This window comes from Oncorhynchus mykiss, chromosome 6 (assembly GCF_057628025.1).
Source record: "Oncorhynchus mykiss isolate SJ-2025 chromosome 6, ASM5762802v1, whole genome shotgun sequence".
Classification (NCBI taxonomy): domain Eukaryota; kingdom Metazoa; phylum Chordata; class Actinopteri; order Salmoniformes; family Salmonidae; genus Oncorhynchus; species Oncorhynchus mykiss.
This window is the reverse complement of record NC_143027.1, coordinates 20,367,951-20,382,992: the sequence shown is the minus strand read 5'-3', so window position 1 is coordinate 20,382,992 and position 15,042 is coordinate 20,367,951. Positions and strand designations below refer to the sequence as shown.

General features: G+C 42.8%; 1 protein-coding gene across 1 annotated transcript; it reads right to left on the bottom strand.

Annotated features, from left to right (window-relative positions):
• Positions 1 to 6,966: 6,966 nt before the first annotated feature.
• rchy1 (ring finger and CHY zinc finger domain containing 1) lies at positions 6,967 to 11,641 on the bottom strand. Its single transcript, XM_021605500.3, has 9 exons — positions 11,541 to 11,641; positions 10,605 to 10,724; positions 10,367 to 10,482; positions 10,098 to 10,176; positions 9,793 to 9,837; positions 9,401 to 9,459; positions 9,163 to 9,192; positions 8,890 to 9,010; positions 6,967 to 8,384 (listed from the first exon to the last, which is right to left on the bottom strand). Exons 1-9 carry the CDS (start codon positions 11,589 to 11,591, stop codon positions 8,196 to 8,198), a joined length of 810 nt encoding a protein of 269 aa, XP_021461175.3. The 5' UTR covers positions 11,592 to 11,641; the 3' UTR covers positions 6,967 to 8,195.
• Between the last annotated feature and the right edge of the window lie 3,401 nt (positions 11,642 to 15,042).

Below are 15,042 nucleotides of genomic sequence, written 5' to 3'. Positions count from 1 at the left end.
TCAGTGGCAAGGAAGCCTATACGCAACAAAGCTGCAAACAGGATGCATGTTTTGTAGTAAGGCCCTAAAGTAATACTGCTGAGAATTTACCAAAGCAATTAACCTTTTGTCTTTCGTGTTGTGTAAATACAACATTGAGTACCACTCTCCATATTCAACTATAGTGGTGACTGCATCATGGGTATGCTTGTAATTTGTTAATGACTGGGGAGTTTCAATCTGGGAAAGGATTGTGCTTAGCACCATTTATGGGGAAAACCTGGTCTGCTTTCCACCAGACACTGGGAGATGACTTGTCCTTTCAGAAGGACGATGACCATGAGTTGCTTACCAAGAAGACGGTTCCTGCGTGGCAGTAAAGTTCCCGTAGATTTAAGTTAACGCAAGACCTGAAAATGGTTGTCTTGCAATGATCAACCTGTGGCAGCACTTGAAGAATAGGCAAAGGTTGCACAACCAAGGTGTAGAAAGCTCTTAGACGTACCTCGAAAGTATTGACTGAATATTTATGCAAATACGTGCTATTAAATTTCTAATCACTTTCACCAGGTGTGTAGATGGGTGAGACTCTATTTTGAGTAAGGGCTGTATGTAATGTGGAATAAGTCAAGGGGTATACATTTTTCTTGCGTCATACCTGTGGTATATTGACAAACGCACGGCTGAAATGCGGTTTCAGCTCATCTGCATCCAGGACCCAAACTACTTGGTTTATAATTTTTTGTTATTACTTTTAAAGGCTTATGCTTCTGAAATTAGTTTATGTAGCCTTGAGTGACATGGCCTGGTGAATCACCTTTGTCAAAGCATGCTGCATTGCGTGAGAGGGCATGTGTATTTGACAGTCGTTTCTATTTAATGTGCCAATTCTTGGTGGTTCCAAACTTCTATTTAATAACGATGGAGGTCACTGTGTTCTTGGACCTTCAATGCTGCAGAAATGTTTTGGTACCCTTCCCCAGATCTGTGCCTCGACACAATCCTGTCTCTGGGCTCTACGGACAATTCCTTCAACCTCATGGCTTGGTTTTTGCTCTGACAATTATGGGACCTTTTTTATATAGTCAGGTGTGTGCGCCTTTCCAAATCATGTCTAATCATTTTAATGTACCAAAGGTGGACTCCAAGTTGGAGATACGTCAAGGATGACCATTGGAAACGGGATGCATCTGAGCTCAATTTTGAGTCTCATAGCAAAGGGTCTGAATAAGGTATTACATTTTATTATATACATTTCAAACCTGTTTTCGCTTTGTCGTTATGGGGTATTGTGTAGATCAGGATTTAAAAAAAATGTTTTAGAGTAAGACTAATGTAACAAAATGTGGAAAAAGGGAAGGTCTGAATGCACTGTATATTTTAACCTGCTCTGACTAATACTGAACATGAAGGAAAAACGGTGTAGTTGGAATAGGATAACTACCAGCCATATTTTATGATCAATTCCCCATGTACTCACATTATGCTGCAATGTGATTGCAGCTTCTCTGCTTCAAGCAAAATATGTATCGGTCTGTTTGTTTCCCACCAAAGAAATAAGGTTGTTCTTTTGGTTTGCTGGTTTCCTATGATTAAATAAACATTCTTCCGGTGATGACTAGACTGTTTTTCATTGTTTACACAAACCACATGTTTAGCGTTTTGTCTTCACATTGGTTTATTTGTTCTCTAATTATTCAGTAAAGATATCTTAATCGGTTTGCTGGATACTCTCTAATTAAAGGATTTTGGGGGGTTGAATCTGAAAGGTTATCTTCAAATATAGACAAGACTAGTGTATATTGCCTTGGAAATGAGTCAAATTAATTATTGATCCCACTCACTTCTGCTTGTCTTGCATATAAACATGCCCCATTCAAACATCTGTTCATAATGTCCTTTTGATTCTAGTCTTACTTGCACAGGATATGCAGTAGGAACATCAGCTTTGAATTTGTATTCATTTTGTCTGTAAACTCCTTTTAATGCTGAAGAGGACACTCTTCAAGATCATGATTAGTGTAACAGCTTTACTACTGGTCTTTTCCCATAGTACTGTTGAGGGTCCAACTGAAAATTAACTACATTTTTACTTACATTTATTTTACTCTTTGAGAAATGAAGGAACATAGTGGAGATTCTAAGGACCACCCTTTATGCTTTCTTTATGGTGACGGTAACATCTTCCAACCCAGTGAGTGAGTGCTTTTTATAATTGTCATCTAATGCATCATACTGTCCAAGATTACATAAAGTGAGTGTAAAAGGTGTGCTGTGTTTGTCTCTACACCAAAATATGATTTATATTTGTGAAAATGGGTAATTCGGCATAGGTTCTATTTTAGAACGAAGTCTTTCGAGTCATCCTCAGAGGTCATTGGTCCACCATAGACAACCCTTCAGACACCTGGAAGGAGATAGACCTACCAGACAGTTTTAACCCTAACCCAGCCTCACAATCCTCAGATGCTGAAGCTACACAAACCTCCCTTCAAACCTACAACTCAAATCATGTCACATGCACCGAATACAACAGGTGCAGAACTTAGTGAAACGCTTACTTAGTTACAAGCTCAACCAACAATGCAGGTAAGAAAATACTTTAAAAAAGTAAAATAATTCAAGAGCAGCAGTAAAATAACAATAGCAGGGCTATATACAGGGAGTACCCATAAAGAGTCAATGTGTGGGGGCACCCGTGTCGAGGTAATTAAGGTAATATGTACATGTAGGTAGTTATTAAAGTGACTATGCATAGATAAGAGAGTAGCAGCAGTGTGGAAGAGGGGGGGAAATTGTAAATAGTCTGGGTAGCCATTTGATCAGATGTTCATGAGTCTTATGGCTTGGGAGTAGAAGCTGTTTAGAAGCCTCTTGGACCTAGACATGGTGCTCCGGTACCACTTGCCGTGCGGTAGTAGAGAGAACAGTCTATGACTAGGGTGGCTAGAGTCTGACAATTTTTGGGCCTTCCTCTGACACTGCCTGGTATAGAGGTCCTGGATGGCAGGAAGCATGGCCCCAGTGATGTACTGGGCCGCACGCACTACCCTCTAGTGCCTTGCGGTCGGAGTCCGAGCAGTTACCATACAAGGCAGTGATGCAACCAGTCAGGATGCTCTCGATGTTGCAACTGTAAAACCTTTTGAGGATCTGAGGACCCATGCCAAATCTTTTCAGTCTCATGAGGGGGAATAGGTTTTGTCGTGCCCTCTTCACAACTGTCTTGGTGTGCTTGGACCATGTTAGTTTGTTGGTGATGTGGACACCAAGGAACTTGAAGCTCTCAACCTGCTCCACTACAGCCCCGTCGATGAGAATGGCGGCGTGCTCGGTCCTCCTTTTCCTGTAGTTCACAATCATCTCCTTTGTCTTGATTTCGTTGAGGGTGAGGTTGTTGTCCTTGTACCACACAGGCAGGTCTCTGACCTCCTCCCTATAGGCTGTCTCCTCGTTGTCGGTGATCAGGCCAACCACTGTTGTGTCATTAGCAAACTTAATGATGGTGTTGGAGTCGTGCCTGGCCGTGCAGTCATGAGTGAACAGGGAGTATAGGAGGGGACTGAGCACGCGCCCCCGTGTTGAGGATCAGCGTAGTGGATGCGTTGTTACCTACCCTTACCACCTGGGGGCGGCCCGTCAGGAAGTCCAGGATCCAGTTGCAGAGGGAGGTTTTAGTCCCAGGGTCCTTATCTTAGTGATGAGCTATGAGGGAAATATGGTGTTGACTACAGCTCAGAGTTCAATTAATAGCATTCTCACATATGTGTTCCTTTTGTCCAGGTGTGAAATGGCAGTGTGGAGTGCAATAGAGATTGCATCATCTGTGGATCTGTTGGGGTGGTATGCAAATTGGAGTGGGTCTAGGGTTTCTGGGATTATGGTGTTGATGTGAGCCATGACCAGCCTTTCAAAGTATTTCATGGCTACAGACGTGAGTGCTACCGGTCGGAAGTCATTTAGGCAGGTTACCTTAGTGTTCTTGGGCACAGGGACTATGGTGGTATTACAGACTCAGACAGGGAGAGGTTGAAAATGTCAGTGAAGACACTTGCCAGTTGGTCAGAGCATGCCCGGAGCATATGTCCTGGTAATCCGTGTGGCCCTGTGGCCTTGTGAATGTTGACCTGTTTAAAGGTCTTACTCACATCGGCTGCGGAGAGCGTGATCACAGTCGTCCAGAACAGCTGATGCTCGCATGCATGTTTCAGTGATACTTGCCTCCTCGAAGCGAGCATAGAAGTTATTTAGCTAGTCTGGTAGGCTTGTGTCAATGGGCAGCTCTCGGCTGTGCTTCCCTTTGTAGTCTGTAATCGTTTGCAAGCCCTGCCATATCCGACGAGCGTCAGAGCCGGTGTAGTACAATTCGATCTTAGTCTTGTATTGAGGCTTTGCCGGTTTAATGGTTCGTCGGAGGGCATAGAGGGATTTCTTATAAGCTTCCGGGTTAGAGTTCCGCTCCTTGAAAGCGGCAGCTCTACCCATTAGCTCAGTGTGAATGTTGCCAGTAATCCATGGCTTCTGGTTGGGGTATGTACGTACAGTCACTGTGGGGATGACGTCATCAATGCACTTATTGATGAAGGCAGTGACTATGGTGATGTACTCCATTCTGTGCTAGCAAAACCGTCCTGTAGTTTAGTATCTGCTTCATCAGACCACTTTTTAAAAGACCAAGTAACTGGTGCTTCCTGCTTAAATTTTTGCTATCAGGAGGATAGAATTACGGTCAAATTTGCCAAATGGATGGCAAGGGAGAGCTTTGTACACGTCTCTGTGTGTGGAATAAAGGTGGTATAGAGTTTTTTTCCCCCCTGGTTGCACATTTACCATGTTGATAGAAATGAGGTAAAACTGATTTAAGTTTCCCTGCATTAAAGTCCCCGGCCACTAAGAGTGCCGCCTTTGGATGAGCTTTTTCCTGTTTCCTTATGGTGGTTTTAGTGCCAGCATTGGTCTGTGGTGGTATGTAGACAGCTACGAAAAATACAGATGAAAACTCTGTAGGTAGATAGTTTGGTCTACAGCAGGTATACCCAAAGTGGGGTTTGCCATCGGGAGTACGCCAATAGACGCCTCACAAATCCTCAACTGGCAGCTTCATTAAATAGTACCCGCAAAACACCAGTCTCAACGTAAACAATGAAGAGGTGACTGCAAATCTGCCTAGAAGGCTAGTATCCCAATGAAAAAGCTATATCTCAGACTGGCCAATAAAAAGAAAGGATTAAGCTGGGCAAAAGAACACAGACACTGGACAGCATCCCGGAGTCGCTTCTTCACTGTTGACGTTGAGACTGGTGTTTTGCGGGCACTATTTAATGAGCTGCCAGTTGAGGACTTGGGAGGCGTCTATTTGGCGTACCCCCGACAGCAAACCCCAGTACATGTCTTCTTGCTCAGTTGTGCACCGGGGCCTCCCACTCCTCTTTCTATTCTGGTTGGAGCCAGTTTCTTGGCAATTTCTCACATAGAATAGCCTTAATTGTTCAGAACAAGAATAGACTGACGAGTTTCAGAAGAAAGGTCTTTGTTTCTGGCCCTTTTGAGCCTGTAATCAAACCCACTAAACTAGTCTAAAGAAGGCCAGTTTTATTGCTTCTTTAAATCAGCACAATAGATTTCAGCTGTGCTAACATAATTGAAAAAGGGTTTTCTAATGAATAATTAGCCTTTTAAAATGATAAACTTGGATTAGCTAACACAACGTGCCATTGGAACACAGGAGTGATGGTTGCTGATAATGGGCCTCTTTACACAGATGTAGATATTCCATTTTATTTTTTTTTATCTGCCGTTTCCAGTCACAATACTCATTTACAACATTTCCGATAAATTTGATGTTATTTTAAATGGACAAAAAATGTTGCTTTTCTTTAAAAAACAAGGACATTTCTAAGTGAACGTTGGCTAAAAGTACAGATGGCAAAGGGAGATTTGCCACTCGCCACCTGATCCTCACACGGCACCCCGATCTCTTTCTGTGAAATCTCAAGTTTCTTTCTCCAGCGAATGACGGGGATGAGGGCCTGTTCGGGTGTTGAGTACATCCTTACCGTCAAAAATAATTTGTCCAATTCGAGGTGAGTAATCACTGTTCTGATGTCCAGAATCTCTTTTCGGTCATAAGAGACGGTAGCAGCAACATTATGTACAAAATAAGTTACAAACAGTGCGAAAAAACTAAACAAAATAGCACGGTGGGTTAAGAGCCAATAAAACGGCAGGCATCCTTTCCGGCGCCATCTTTCATGAATCAGCAGATTCAATAAAATGCCCAGAAAATTAGTCTTCTTCACAACACCCAGTCATCATCGCTGTGACTGATTCTCCTAGTCTGACTTCTGATGGTGGCACAACAGCTCTGCCATCAGTCACTGACATAATCACGTTCCAAGAATTCCATGTGGGCACAACTCCTCCCCCAGCCCCATACATCATTGGGCCCACTCCTCCCCCAGTCTCTTCAGTACTAACTCGGCAGCCAGTTCTATTGGGAACCACTGACGGCAACACGTCTGCGGTGCCAGTTTGCTTTACTGTATACATAACCAGCCCTCAGCTAGTTCCTACCAGAGGAGATAACATTTAAAGCTTATACAAAAGCAGGCAATAATGATTCCCCCCCCCCCCCCCCCCCCCCCCATGTTTCCAGTCTGTATCAGACTGTAAATTTGTATAATTTGTTGGACTTTCTATACATTTCACAGAATGTTAATTCTATTTGTTTTTATAAAGAACACGTTACCACCACTATTCACTATTTATTTTGGGATAACTGACGCAAATCTGAAATTACATTCATCACAATCATGGGTATTTATTATTAGTTATGTTAAAATGTCACTGAATCCCAACACCCACATCAATGAATGACACCAATGGCAATACAGATGCAATATTTTCATACTCCACTTCTCTCCTTTGTTTGAGCAACAGTACCAACAATATGAGTTAAGCATGGAGTGAGATATAGTTGCCAACAGCCATTGTCTAACTGCAGTATTTATTCAATAATTTACATACATGTGTTATTCATGATAATCCACAGGACTAAGTAAAATGTATATTCAGCTCATAAATGGAATGAACACGATTTGATGTTACACAGTATATAAAATATTTTTGTTAAATACCTGAGTTTTACAAATAAACATTAAATCCCATTACTATTGTAAAATGTCAGTCTAAAACATTTAGTTAGGCTTTTAGACATGCAAAGCCGCTCAAACATTGGTAAACTCCTCACAAAACATATACAAAAAAAATAAAATATATACATTTTGTGAAAGCGTTATTATTGACAAATAGGAATCCATTCCAACTTGGGACAAAATGGGAAAATAAATTGTGTGGCTATTAGATATTATAGGCATCTGATTTTCACATTAAAGACATACTCCGGTACTTTGGCAACTAAGAAAGTATTTTTTAAACCTCCCGCTTTGGACTGGATGTGTCAATGTATAGTTCATACATGCATAATCTATGAGCAGAATTACTGTTTTACCTTAATTAGCCACGAAATCCCTAGTTTGAAAGCAACTGTTTTCTTGAAGCTGTTCCACTCCATTTTCCCTCCATTTCCCCCCAAGTGGGCCAACTGCCTAGCAATTTGAGTTCTAGTCAATAAGTTTCAGCCCCTCACATTTGAGTGACAGCCAACAAGAGGTCTGCCCAGCGTTATCCAATGAGGTTGGTTGCAGGGCGGGCCCAACGGCTCACTAAACACAGCAAAGAGCAATGATGTGGTGCACATATCTTCACGTCACACAGTGCACAATTTTCGGGGTCCACTTTTGGCTAGCGAGCTCTACTTTCAGAACTACTGGTTAAAAAGTATACAAAAAGTACCGGAGAATCTATAAGAAAATGAATTCCTCATTCACAATTCTCTTCTGCTGGCTTTTTATCTGAGAAACAAATAGTTCAATAGCAATGGCTTTTTAATGGGTATGTAATAACAGAAATTCAATCCAAAAACGACTGTACAACACACTAGACTGTGGATAAAAGTTTAAGACCCCAAGTACTTGGAACCAGGTTCTGGAACCCAGGCATGACTAACTGTACTCTTGGCAGAGCAACGTTGGGAAAGATGTGGATAGTATAGTTAAGTCTGTGTAGACTGGGGAAGTAGGGTGGAGCAGAGAGATAACTACGGGGTGGACTCCTAATGTTTTCTCCATAGAAATATAATTATAGATATTCTAATTCTATGGTTCTGGCACTGGGGACTGGGGCTTATGCTCTGGCTCTTGCTGTGGCTCCTGGGGCTGTGGCTCCTGGAGCTGCTGTATCAGTCCCCCATCCTGTGCTGTGTTGTAGGACCCACAGCCACTGCACTTCATTCCCAGAACATGAAAAGGCACTGTACAGTGGGTTTGGCAGTCATTACATATGATCTACAGTTAGGGAAAAGGAGAAAGGAAAGGCTGAGCAAACCGTATCATGAGGCAGAAGTAGTGCTCACTACTGAAACTTCAAAAGGGAAGTTTAAATATCCCTCATATACAAGCTTGAAGTGACTCACATTAAATAAACCAATGTAAATCTACACCAGATCAGGGTAGTCACAGTATCCCAGAACACAAGGGACCACAAGAGGTCAGCAGGTTTTTTGTTTGTTGTAAAGTTCCATTTCACATTCAAAGTGAATACATGTGTGTGTAACAGTTTAACTTTAGTCCGTCCCCTCGCCGGGCTCGAACCAGGGACCCTCTGCATACATAGACAACTGACACCCATGAAGCATCGTTACCCATCGCTCCACAAAAGCCGCGGCCCTTGCAGAGCAAGGGGAACCACTACTTCAAGGTCTCAGAGCAAGTGACGTCACCGATTGAAACGCTTTTAGTGCGCACCACTGCTAACTAGCTAGCCATTTCACATCGGTTGCATGTGTCATACCTTCACAGTGGCATCCTGGTATTCAGTGGGCATGGGTGACTGAGCCATATCTTTGTCCATCTGCTCCCAGGAGTCCTCCATATTCCAGGCCGAGTGCATACAGAGTGGGCAGCGATATGCACTGAAGAGAAAATATAGAGGCAATATTCCTGGTCACACAGACCCCTGCTTATATGAAAGTCATGCAGATTATATGATTTATAAGTTATTGAAAGTAATTAGGATTCATATATGATTAGTAGCACAATATTTGAAAATGAATAGGGACATTACCCAGTTCGGACCATGTCATCAAAGCAAGTTCTGAAAAACAAAGAAAACCAGTGAACATTCTAAAAATCGTTCCATAGACCAGAAGACAAGAGTAAGTAAGACTCCACTAATGCACCTGCTGTATCAGCCATCAGATTAACAGTGGCATCAATACAGTCTTTTTTTTTGTGGGGCGGGCGGGGGGGTCATATAGGCTAATGACAATGGTTTTGAGAGTGTTATGAAGAAAATGTCATACTTGTGTAGAAGATGGCCACACGGAAGAACGTGAGCTCCTATTCTTGATGTGTGCATATCCTTAGTTAGAGAGGACAAAACATTATGTATGTATTGATTATAAACTGTATGAGGAAAAGTACTTATGAAATTGTCAAATACAGGTTGTGAATTCCTATAAAACAATATTGTACACCGAGTATACCAAACATTAGGAAAACCTTCCTAATATTTAGCGGATTTGACAAGTGACATCAATAAGGTAGCTTTTCAAGATAATAGCTTTCACCTGGTCAGTCTATCATGGAAGAGCAGGTGTCCTTAATGTTTTGTACACTCAGTGTATACTAAACAACATAATAAAAGTGAAATGCACAGCAATCGTTTAACTGATCTTACTATTCATTAACTTACCTCCATACACACTGGGCAGTTCTGTCTTGAAACATTTTCAACACACTGAAACAAAACAAAGAGAAATTAAGTGAAAGACAAGAGCCATGGCATTAGAAGTATTGTATTGGGGCAATTCCATGGTAACGTAATTACGCTGAGACATAAATATGTATGCCAAACAAAAACCATTGATTTTAGAGTTGTACAGTTTGCTAAACTTTGAAATCAAGATTTTGTTTGGTATATATTTGAAAGTGAAAAATCTGAGACAATTTACAGACCAGCGACAGATATAATAACGGTCAGCGGAGGTTGACAATCACCTTGTGATTTCCTCGTAGATCACTGGCTAAACAGAGATTGCACTTCTGACAGTGGAAGTATTTCTCCCTTGGTCCAATCCTGCAGGAGTACATAACATGACCGTACATATTTAATATGCTATTCAAGTGTTTTAAGACACCAATATTTGCAAATAAAATGGAAATCTAAAATATGCTGGAGGTCAGAAGCTGGTCAGATATATCAGATGATGAACTTGGGTGAACTATATATGGAAATGTATATGTCAAACAACAAGACAGTTACTCACCTGCATATTCCACAGGGCTGACAGTGATACTGCTTCTTGTCTTTATCAAACAGGTGACAGATATCACAGTAATAGTCCCCAAATGTAACATTACACTCCTGGCAGGTTTTTTGTGCCTGAAAGAAGAACCAGATGTAAGAAATGAAATGCGACAAACAATGGGACCATATTGATATGTTGAATGAACTGTATAGATGGGACTCAGAGACTGACAACAGTTCCCCTCTAACATAATTACCTGCTGTACTGTGTTGCAGACTGAGCACTGCACCTCTTTGACCAGGAAGCGGTCCATTTGATGGTCCTCTTCAGCATCATGACACAGGCGACAAACATACGCTTTACCACAACATGGAGCCTGGGGGACATAAACAAGTTTGGGCAGGGCTTGAGAAACAAACCAACACATTCCATGGGGGACTGTGCCTTTTCCTTCCACACAACACACCTTTGGAACTCCTTCCTGACAATCTCAGAGCTGTTCAGACTGTCGGCTCTTTTAAAGCAGGCCTTAAGACCCTTCCTCCAATACGTTTATTGTTGCTTTTATGATATGTTTATATCATTTTTTTTATATAAAAAAAAAAACGTCTATTTTATGCACTTTGACATTTTTGTATAATCAAAAGCGCTTTACAAATGTAATGTATTATTACATTAACTTGGTAGTCCCAAGTACCATGAGGGTTGCAGGGTTGCCTTCTCTTCATGATGATAGATGTTAACCCTACAATTACAAAGAATTATACTTCTATGATGTAACTTAGCTAAACATTCTGCTCATGTGCATACATTCATTTACAGTAACGTTAGCTGACTAACGTTGATTTAAGACCACGACAAGCCGATCGCTAGCTAACGTTTTTCAGATAGCTAGCATGGCTAGCTATATACGAATGACACCAAGCAAACTAATGTTACATTAATGTAAAATACAAAAACAATATTTACAACTATACAATTCCTGATTCATGACCTAACATATTTCAATGTCCTCTTCAGACAGCTAACGTTAGCAATTTATCCAGCAACCTAACGCACTAGCGTGCTAGTAGCTAGCTATATAGGTCTGGTATGACTGTGCAAACCACGTTAGCTATTATAAAGCAGGGAACATGAATAAGACAATCAATAACAGTCTTAATATCTCGTCGAAATAAAAACAATTTCTCACTTTCAAAAAACAGCTGCGTATGTAGTGATCACATCCAACAGGAGCAGCCATTTTTCCATTTGTGACTGTTTCTTCTTTATTTTCTCGTATGAGCAGCTCCTGAGCGCATTACTGCCACCTAACGCGCTGGAGGGGCGCTCATGGCGCAACTCTCTGCAACGCTGGCTGCAAACCGGATCAAATTAACGTCTAATTTGACTTTTCGTAGCAAGTTAGTAGAATTTATGCAGGTTAAGGTAAGGAAACGAGTTAGGGATAGCTAAAATAAAATACAAAAATCAACTTTTGATGTTTCTTTTTACAAAGTCCCTTTGAAAACCGCTCTGGTTGCAACCCTCATGAAAATAACTTGGTTCAGGCAACCCAATTGTTCAGAACAGGCAACACAATTAGTCATGTTTTCCTCCAACAAAATAACAATTTAACCTTAACCTAACGTCTGATAGGCAAGCTGTTTTGTGGTATCAGAAAATCAATTTGCTTCAGAAAGTAGTGGTGTCCTGCCACAACGGGGCACTGTTTACTTATTATCATAGGCCTACAAGGGACATCAACCGTATAGTCCATGCTAACGCTAAGATTAGGCCCAGGTTTTCAATCTGGACAATGGAGATCCAAAATAATAGAGTTGTGTTGTAGCTAAATTCTGTATTAGCTCTTTACAGTCCCTAAACTCGAATGACATGACATTTCTATCTGCTACATTCAGTGTGCTACAGATTCAAAGAGTGTGTGATGTTTATTACTAATAACGTATACTCAAAATCATCATGCTTTTTTAAACAATACAAAACATACGCATACTAACGACAACATACAGATGCACACAAATATCCACAACATCACCTCTGCCCAGACCCACCTACTCACACCCCCATCTCAAGCACCCTCATTACGCTTCACAACATGGCCTTTTTGTTTCTCTCCGTCGCCCACACATTTTCAACATTCAGATAATAAAGCATTTGACCTGTCCATTGTGTTAAGGATGGAGGATTGGTTGATTTCCATTTTTTAAGTACAGTTGGGCAAAAAAGTATTTAGTCAGCCACCAATTGTGCAAGTTCTCCCACTTAAAAAGATGAAAGAGGCCTGTAATTTTCATCATAGGTACACTTCAACTATGACAGACAAAATGAGAAAAGAAAATCACATTGTAGGATTTTTAATGAATTTATTTGCAAATTATGGTGGAAAATAAGTATTTGGTCACCTACAAACAAGCAAGATTTCTGGCTCTCTGTCATGTATTGTCATGTTGTGTCTTGTTTCTGTCCTTTCCCTTCACCCTGTCTCCCTCTGCTGGTCGTTATTAGGTTACCTTTTCTCCCCCTCTTTCCCCCAGCTGTTCCTTGTCTCCTCCTAACTACCTCGTCACCCCTTTTCCCACCTGTTCCCTTTTTCCCTCTGATTAGTCCTCTATATCTCTCTCTGTTTTTGTTTCTGTCTTTGTCGGATTCTTGTTTGTGTTATTCATGCCTGAACCAGACTATCGTCATGTTTGCTGCAACCTTGTCCTGTCCTGTCGGAATCTGCCGGTCCATCTGAGCCTACGTTTGTTTTGTTATTAAAGAAGCTCTGTTTACGTTAATTCGCTTTTGGGTCCTCATTCACGCACCTTAACAGAAGAATCCGACCAAGAATGGACCCAGCGACTTCGGATCCTCTCCACTCAGCCGTCGAGATCCAGGGAGCGATGCTAGGCAGACACGAGCAGGAATTGTCTGCTGCTCGACATGCCGTTGAGACCCTGGCCACCCAAGTCTCCAACCTCACAGAACAGGTTCACCATCTCCGCCTCGATCCACCGGCCACTTCCAGGGCTTTCGAATCTCCGGAGCCCAGAATCAATAACCCGCCGTGTTACTCTGGGGAGCCCACTGAATGCCGCTCGTTCCTCACCCAGTGTGATATTGTTTTTTCTCTCCAGCCCAACACTTACTCCAGGAGCACTGCTCGTGTCGCCTACGTCATATCTCTCCTTATTGGACGGGCTCGTGAGTGGGGCACGGCAATCTGGGAGGCAAGGGCTGAGTGTACTAACCAGTATCAGGACTTTAAGGAGGAGATGATACGGGTTTTTGATCGATCTGTTTTTGGGGAGGAGGCTTCCAGGGCCCTGTCTTCCCTATGTCAAGGTAATCGATCCATAACAGACTACTCTATTGAGTTTCGCACTCTTGCTGCCTCCAGTGGCTGGAACGAGCCGGCTTTGCTCGCTCGTTTTCTGGAGGGTCTCCGCGCAGAGGTAAAGGATGAGATTCTCTCCCGGGAGGTTCCTTCCAGCGTGGATTCCTTGATTGAACTCGCTATTCGCATTGAGCGACGGGTTGATCTTCGTCACCGAGCTCGTGGAAAGGAGCTCGCGTTCTCCGTTGCCCCCCTCTCCGCATCACTACCATCTTCCTCTGCCGGCTCGGGTGCTGAGCCTATGCAGCTGGGAGGTATCCGCATCTCGACTAAGGAGAGGGAACGGAGAATCACCAACCGCCTCTGTCTCTATTGCGGTTCTGCTGGTCATTTTGTCATTTCATGTCCAGTAAAAGCCAGAGCTCATCAGTAAGCGGAGGGCTACTGGTGAGCGCTACTACTCCTGTCTCTCCTTCAAGATCCTGCACTACCTTGTCGGTCCATCTACGCTGGACCGGTTCGTCAGCTTCCTGCAGTGCCTTAATAGACTCTGGGGCGGAGGGCTGTTTTATGGACGAGACCTGGGCTCGGGAACATGACATTCCTCTCAGACAGTTAAGGGAGTCCACGGCCTTGTTCGCCCTGGATGGTAGTCCTCTCCCCAGGATTCAGCGTGAGACGCTACCTTTAACCCTCACTGTTTCTGGTAATCATAGCGAAACCATTTCTTTTTTTATTTTTCGTTCACCTTTTACACCTGTTGTTTTGGGCCATCCCTGGCTAGTTTGTCATAATCCTTCCATTAATTGGTCTAGTAATTCTATCCTCTCCTGGAACGTCTCTTGTCATGTGAAATGTTTAATGTCTGCTATCCCTCCTGTTTCCTCTGTCTCTTCTTCACAGGAGGAGCCTGGTGATTTGACAGGGGTGCCGGAGGAATATCACGATCTGCGCATGGTGTTCAGTCGGTCCAGGGCCACCTCTCTTCCTCCACACCGGTCGTATGATTGTAGTATTGATCTCCTTCCGGGAACCACTCCCCCCCGGGGTAGACTATACTCTCTGTCGGCTCCCGAACGTAAGGCTCTCGAAGATTATTTGTCTGTAGCTCTTGCCGCCGGTACCATAGTCCCCTCCTCCTCTCCCGCCGGAGCGGGGTTTTTTTTTGTTAAGAAGAAGGACGGGTCCCTGCGCCCCTGCATAGATTATCGAGGGCTGAATGACATAACAGTGAAGAATCGTTATCCGCTTCCTCTTATGTCTTCAGCCTTCGAGATCCTGCAGGGAGCCAGGTTTTTCACTAAGTTGGACCTTCGTAACGCTTACCATCTCGTGCGCATCAGGGAGGGGGACGAGTGGAAGACGGCGTTTA